At 37.6% G+C, this 7,218-nt stretch overlaps 1 gene segment (V, D, J or C); it reads right to left on the bottom strand.

Moving 5' to 3' along the window:
* Nucleotides 1-6,255: 6,255 nt before the first annotated feature.
* On the bottom strand, nucleotides 6,256-6,774 carry LOC108640035. The segment is given in 2 exon segments: nucleotides 6,256-6,635; nucleotides 6,726-6,774. Coding segments are annotated over 2 exon segments (429 nt in total).
* Nucleotides 6,775-7,218: the final 444 nt, after the last annotated feature.

Genomic DNA, 7,218 nt, shown 5'->3' with positions numbered 1-7,218 from the left:
TCAATAATTCACAAAAAGTCTTAGCATTTGCTTCACTATTAAGAAGGAAATTTGAGTTGTTTTCTCCATTACACAGACTAAGCACAGAGAAATAATCTTGGCCATTTGGACACCTCTCTGTAAGCTTTTAAAAATTTAGGCAATAATTTTTATCTATGCTTACACAGAACCACTGCAATTTGGAGGAGAAACCAAGCTGACTATTACGATTAATAAAATGTTATTTACCAAGCATGTTTGAAATAAAACAAAGGAAGCTCAGAAAGAATTTTCCTTTCAGTTATTCTTTTTATAGCTATATTTTCTATTTTGGTCAAGTCATGTTTAAGTTCTTCTGTGTATCAGTGAGAGAGATGATTGGTTGATGATCAGTCTTCCAGTTGCAATTGTTATTTTCATAAATATTTCTTGCCATGTTTGCCCTGAACATTGTAAAATACTAGGTCATTTTTGCTTTTGAAAGATTCAAGAAAATAGACAACAATACAGAAGAAGGGAAAAAACCCAAAGAGAAACACAGACATGTTCTAGGGAAGTCCCTAAAAGAACAAATAAGGTGTTTTGATTCTTGGAGCAAAAATCATAATCTAACTTGCAGATCAAGGCACTAACACTCTATTCCGGAATAGAAAGATAGACTAAGGGACAAATTAAACCTCTAATTATGTATTTTAGGAGGAGAAGAAGGGCTGATGACAAGGAACTGCTGTCTGAAAATCAAAACAAGGGACTAATATACTTAGGAAATAGCATTTGAAAAAAAAAGGATGAAGCATATAATCTAGAGTGAAGGAAGAAAAAAAGGTTGGTGAGCAATTTCAGTGCCAAGTGGGGCATGGAATAGGGGAACATTATCTGTTGGCACAAGTCAGTATTCCAGGGTCCTGTGAACAGAAAATAAACGACTCCATACCCCTTGCATTTGGTGAATTCCCATGCCCAAAGTTTCCTAGATCACAGAAGATGGGAAGGTGACGAGAGAGGGAACCAAGGAGTTAATGGAGGCTTCTTCATCCTTGACTCTTCAAAACCTTAACTGTTACAACAGATATACACCATTATTTTCTTATTGTTTCTCTCTCAAATTCAGACAACAGACCGCAATGACTACTCTGAGTAATAAGCAAAGGCTGACAGCAAAGCTGAGTGCATCTCAGCTTTTCTTGCACCTTCCTTGACAAACATTTTTGTTAGCACATGCCAGAGGTACTGAGCTTCCTGTGGGAGCCAGCCTTTTTATATCTGAAACAACATCTCACATGAAAGGTATACAGTAGAAAATCTTTCTGGTGGCTATGATAAACCTTTAAAAGCACTTGAAAAGTGTGCCTAGTTTTGTGTCCTTCTTCACTTGAGACAAGCAGAACATTAATTATGGGAGAGGAGAAAACAGAGTTTGTGAGTTAGACACCCAATAGTTACATGCATTACAGGAAGGAATGTCCATGGGTAAGGGATTTACCATTAGGTGATTCCAAATTCTGCAGAATTAAGTAATTAGTGAGGGCAAATGTCAGGCTATGTGATTACACTTCAGTCTGCTGGACTGCAAAAAGGTAGGATATATGACAACTTGCCTAAAAAAAGAAAAGTCTGCGATGTTTAGCAGTCAATGTTTTACTAAATCCTAAGCCTACAAACAATATTTGTAGGGTCATGGCAAAGAGGATGCTTAATGTCAAAACAGATTAAATGAAAAGTTATTTTTTTTAAGCTTGAAAGAAAGGAAAGTAATGAAAGTGAAGGACTGCAAGGGAATGATAAACAGGATCTTCCCAGTGCTCCTAGTATTTCAACACAGTAGACATTACTTAAGTGAAGTAGCATACTACATCTCCAGGGACTCAGCTCTTTTCAGGGGTGGGGAGAATTTCAGGAGTGGCTATTCTGGGTATGGTAGATTAGGAAATAGAAAGATTGGACAAGCTTTTCAGGCAAATTTCATATGAAGGTCAGCAGTAATAACATATTTTGAATAAGGAACAAGTCTCACTGTTCTAGGTAAGGAAAAAAAAGGAGAAGTCAGCAGAGCTTCACTAAGAAGGCTAAAGATGACACTTCAGGAAAGACAGAGTAAGAAATAAGGAGACAGAAAGGACTGTAAAGAAGAAGGTGACAAATTCACCAATTACTGAATTTGCCCTATGAATAGGACATTTTAGTGTTAAAAATAACAGATTAATAAAACTGTGAAGAAAGCTAGCAAACAGGCAACCTTAATGGAATAAACTGAAGGGAATGAGAAGGTTGAGACAAGAAGAAGAGACCTCAAGTCAGATAAGTGCATTCTGGAAGAATATATGCCACCTCTACAATGCAGAACTCCCAGAGACTTTATTCAGCATGTACTCAGTCTACTGGCTGTCCTCCAGAAGAAATGAACTGTGTGACTGACCAAGTCTTTGTCACAAAATTAAATTGCTTATGGAATGAGCTAATCATTATGATTCCCTCCTATTTTTGCAGTCTATCTCCCACTGTTCTATCCAAATTGAATGCATGTCCATGAAAGGAAAAGGCAGAAGGACTAGGAAGAATGTAAAATGTATTCATGAGGAACTGCCAAAAGGTGTGGAGGCTGGAGGGAAAGAAAATAAGAGTGGGTTCAAATGAAAGAGACTGGATATTGCAGTATGTATAATGATTCCTAAAAATTGTGAGGATATTGATGTCAAACTACAGCACCAGACACTAAAGTGTTTTACTACTAACAGAAAAATGAGGGCTGCTTTTATGCTATCATTTGGCTATTATTCTGAAAAAAAAAAATTAATGATTCAACATGATTATCACTGAACATTAACCCAGGATAGGTGTGAGTAGTTTTGATAATACCCTATGAGGCTGTCCTGTGCCAATGTCCAGTATTTTAGAGAAGAAACAAAAGTAACAGTTCTCAGCAAGTGGGACTCATGAGAAGGCTGTGTAAGGGGCACATTTCAGGGAGTGTGACAAAGATAAACAAAGAGAAGTCTTTGGATTCAGATTATGAGTTCTTTTCCCAAGATGCCTTATTATTCATGTTCTATGAAGTTAGAACAGACTAGAGCACAGCAGAATGCAATATTAAAAAATAATTCCATCTCAGTCTGGAACACATTAAGATGAATATAATTTCTAAGGACATTTGGTGGAAATGGCTGCATTGATCAAACCTGTCAAAAACACACAGATCAATCTTGACCTCACACATAGATTTGCATAGTGGTTATGGCAGAATTTGGTCAAAGTGAGTGAAGGACAAACTTGAGGATAGGTGTTTTGGAGCAGACAAGCTATATTTTGAAGGAGTGACACAACTAAACAGTTCTATGTAGGAAAAAAATATGGGAAATAACAGAGAGTTCCTTTAAGATTCTCTAATAAAAAGATTATTCCTACACTGAACTCATATCTGTCAGTCCCTGGAAATTGAGGAATCCAATCTTGTTCTTCTCCAAGCTTGTTACAAGCCACATAATTCTCATTCCCACACACACCCTCTATCACACAAATGATTGTGCAAACAGAGCACTTTAAAGGAGGGACTGATACACATCTGGGCTTAAATAATATCTTCTTTTTTTTTCTTCTATTTTTTTTTTTGGACTGCAGTATCTTCAATAGAAATTTAAACCCTTCATGTTTTTCCCTCTTGACAGGGAGTTTGTTTGTCTACATATACACCTATGTATGCAAAGAGAGATATGACTTTTGTATATGTGCCTCAATGTGTCCTGTGTTTGTTTTTGCTGGCAGGCACTACTGTTTTCCTAAGATGTAGGAATAATGCAGACCAAGGTAGAGGAGTGCTTGGGGAGCTTTGGAAGCAGAATATCTGAGAATGCAATAGAAAGGCAGAAGGAGTAGGAGGCATAAAGTGGAGAGCCTGAATGGAGTTTTGGTCTGGTATAGAGTCAGCAGCAGGGGAAAATGTCTCTGAAGGCCTCAGCAGAAAATGGTACCTTGTTATGAGAACAGGTTATGTGCCAAAATGTGTTTGAAAATATCTCTTTAAGGGAACAGCAGTTGAATTTTAGCAAAACAGGATGCGGTTTGACATTTACTCAGAAAAACCCCATTTTGATAACACATCAACCTCCCTTACCACAACACCACCCCAGCCTCTCAGGATCAGGCACAGGATGTGGCTTTCTGTTCACCATTTTACGGTTGGACAGAAACAGTGACACATAAGGGGCCTTATGAAAGCTGTTGGTTTTTTTGTCTCAAGTTATCACATAGTCTTCTTGTTACTCAAGTCTGCAGATGGGGTCCTGCATGTGCAGCTGCTTTTCTGTTGTGCAACATACAAAAAACTTGAAGATTTGTGGGTTTGGGGGAGGTGCTGATCTACTTTTACAAATTAAAAAAACCCTCACGCTTTTTCTAGGCATCTCAAATCAGCAAAGCAAGATAATCATAAATTTGTAGAAACATTTTGATGGGAGGGGACTTCTGGAGGTCTCTTCAATCCAAATTCCTGTTCAAAACAGGGCTAACTCCAGTGCTAGATCATGTTGCTCAGAGCTCTATCCAGGTGATCTCTGAATATCTTCAAGGACAGAGATTTGACAAGGTCTCCTAGAAACCTATTCCAGTACTGAAACATCATCAAGACAAAGTATTTTTTGTTATGCCTCATCAGAGTTTATCTTGCTGCAGCTTGTTTCCACTTGCTTCCACCGTTCCCCTCTAAGACTCCAAACTCTGTTTGGAGTCATGCAATTAGTCATCTTTTAGCTGCCTTCTCTCCATGATGAACAAAATTTATTCCATCAACCTCTCTTCTTATGTTTCTGCTCCAGTTCCCTGATCATCTTAGTGATTGACCCTCTGCTGGGCTCCAAAATTTTTGATATCTCTGTTGTACTGGGGTAGGGATGTATATGGACAGTAGAGGTAGTATTACAAATACAGTCACAAAAGTGCTTCAACATGCTAACTGCATTCTTGCTAGCAGAACCAAACACACAATTATCTTTCATTGCTGAAAGGATTTACTGCTTATTCATGCTCAATTGCTTTTCTGTGAAGTTGCCCTCTAGTCAGTCAGTTGATATGTAAAGGGCTCAAATAAAGGTTTTTCCACCTTTTCTCCAGGGATGTGCCTCTAATCCAATAATTCCCTTCCCAATGAAGAAATGTTGCACAATAATCACAAGTTGAAAATTTCCCTTGAAGGTCAGTATGGTTTTCCTTCGTATGTCATAATACTCCTTTGCTCTACAACATTTGCAATATAATTTGACATAATTCAGATTGATAAGAAAAATGTTATTGTGGATGCTGTGTGGGAATGTTCCCATTCTACACCTTTTATTTAAACCTTTCCAAAACTGGAAACACATCATTATTCTTCTTTATTTCAGAACTAGCAAATTATGCAGGTAACTTTTATACATCACAAGAACCTTGCTTAGTGCTTTTTTGATTTAGGACAATTTAGAACAATTTGTTATATTGTCATCAGGGAAAGTTTACACCAAAGAGTACCTCAGGCTATGACTACTCCTACTGCATCAATGACACTACCTGAGAGAACGCTGGTGATGGAAAGTATTTTTGTAAGGCTTTTTGTGTGAGACACGAGACTCTTCATGGCAAGCCTGAAGTAATCAATCAGGATGAGATTATGTAGTAAATAAAAAATTCATTCTAAGTTGCTTACTACTTTGACCATCTCCCTTTCCACTTTATATGCTCCATATACATATAACTTTTCAGGACTGCGTTAGTGCACTTGCAGGCCATGGTAATGGCTCCTCTTTGGTGACTTCAATCCAATCTGTTGCATATTAGTTCTGTTCAGCTTCTACTCTTGCACCATCTTTTGTTCAGGCTCCTTCTCATCACTGCTGACAATGGTAATTCTACAGTTTTGTTGTGATTAGGCTAACGTTTCCAAGCACAGTGAAAAACTTTATGGTTTTCACTACTTGATAATCTTCAGGAAGAAATGAGAGTGTCCATAGAAGTCACTATCTACAAAGTATTTCAGACTTATATATATGAAGTAATTGTTCTGTGTCAGGTAAGAAAATGGCTTAGGGGATGATAATTTGTGGTTGTGTAGATTGCAGTTTCCATTTCCTTTATTTTATGTCTGCATTTGATTAACCAATTTTATTGATTGTCCTGATGAGATTGGGGATAAATGGCTGATCAGAGGAGTTCAGCAATTAGCCTACACTTCATGTACCTATTCTACCTAAGTCTTATTTCTACCTATTCTTGTTCCAACTTCTTGGCAAAACATTGTTTGTGAATAGGTTATTAGCCTACACACCCTTTTCCTGTGTTGAGAGTGGAGGGAAAGTTCTGAAAGGAGAGAGGTTTATGTAAAGAGAGTAAGTGACTTTGAAGTGTTGTGTCCAGACTGCTGGCGCAGAAATAGACAGCTGAATTGTTCATCTTCACAGATAAAATATCCAAACTGAAATCTGCAAGGTTTGGTCGGTTAGCTTGGAATCCTTCGGGAATGTCACCCTCTTTTTTATCATTTGCACCAAAGGAATAATAGATCAATTGCAGCCCCTTCCCTGGCTGCTGCATATACCAGAACATACTATTGTGATTATCATTTTGACTGCATTTCAGAGTAGTTTTCTCATCTTCTCTCACCACAAGACTTGAGGTTTGGATGATTTTAGCTCCTATAAGAAAGAGCAAAACAAAAAACCAGTAAAACAAGTAAGCTACATTATCCTAGCAGCAGAGCAGGTATGGCTCTACCAGTTCCTTACTTGCTCCAAAGAAGTACATGGCCACACACCAAGCAGTCCACATCCTCATTTCTGCCTTGGTAGTCAGTGAACCTATCCCTGTAAGGCACTTATATAGGTCTGTTTCACATGCTTCTCTTAAACCAATAGCAGAGATCTCTGTAACAGCTACATCTATGCTGAAAACAAGCTCCTTCCTGCAAGAAATTTCAAGCAAACACTTGTTTGTGCAGGTGTTGACAACACACAGAAAGTTTCAAACTGACTCAGCAGGAAGATTTTCTTATTCTATCAGGCAGGATATTGTCATATATGGCAACAGTCTTTTTATTTACCACTCTATGTTTTATTTTAGTTTTTGATATTTTGTTTCCAGAATAAACCAAAAAATGTTTAGTGCAATCAAATAAAGTACTTTTGTTTTTGCGCTGGTTACTGATGAAATTTTTCTTCCTGGAAAAATGTAATACATATGCTCAGACCTTAATTATTTTTCTTCCCTTTCTGCCTGTTA

This window comes from Manacus vitellinus, unplaced genomic scaffold (assembly GCF_001715985.3).
Source record: "Manacus vitellinus isolate BGI_N305 unplaced genomic scaffold, ASM171598v3 scaffold_28_pilon, whole genome shotgun sequence".
NCBI classification, from domain to species: Eukaryota; Metazoa; Chordata; class Aves; order Passeriformes; family Pipridae; genus Manacus; species Manacus vitellinus.
The sequence above is the reverse complement of the archived record's forward strand: the minus strand, read 5'-3'. Positions and strand labels throughout refer to the sequence as shown.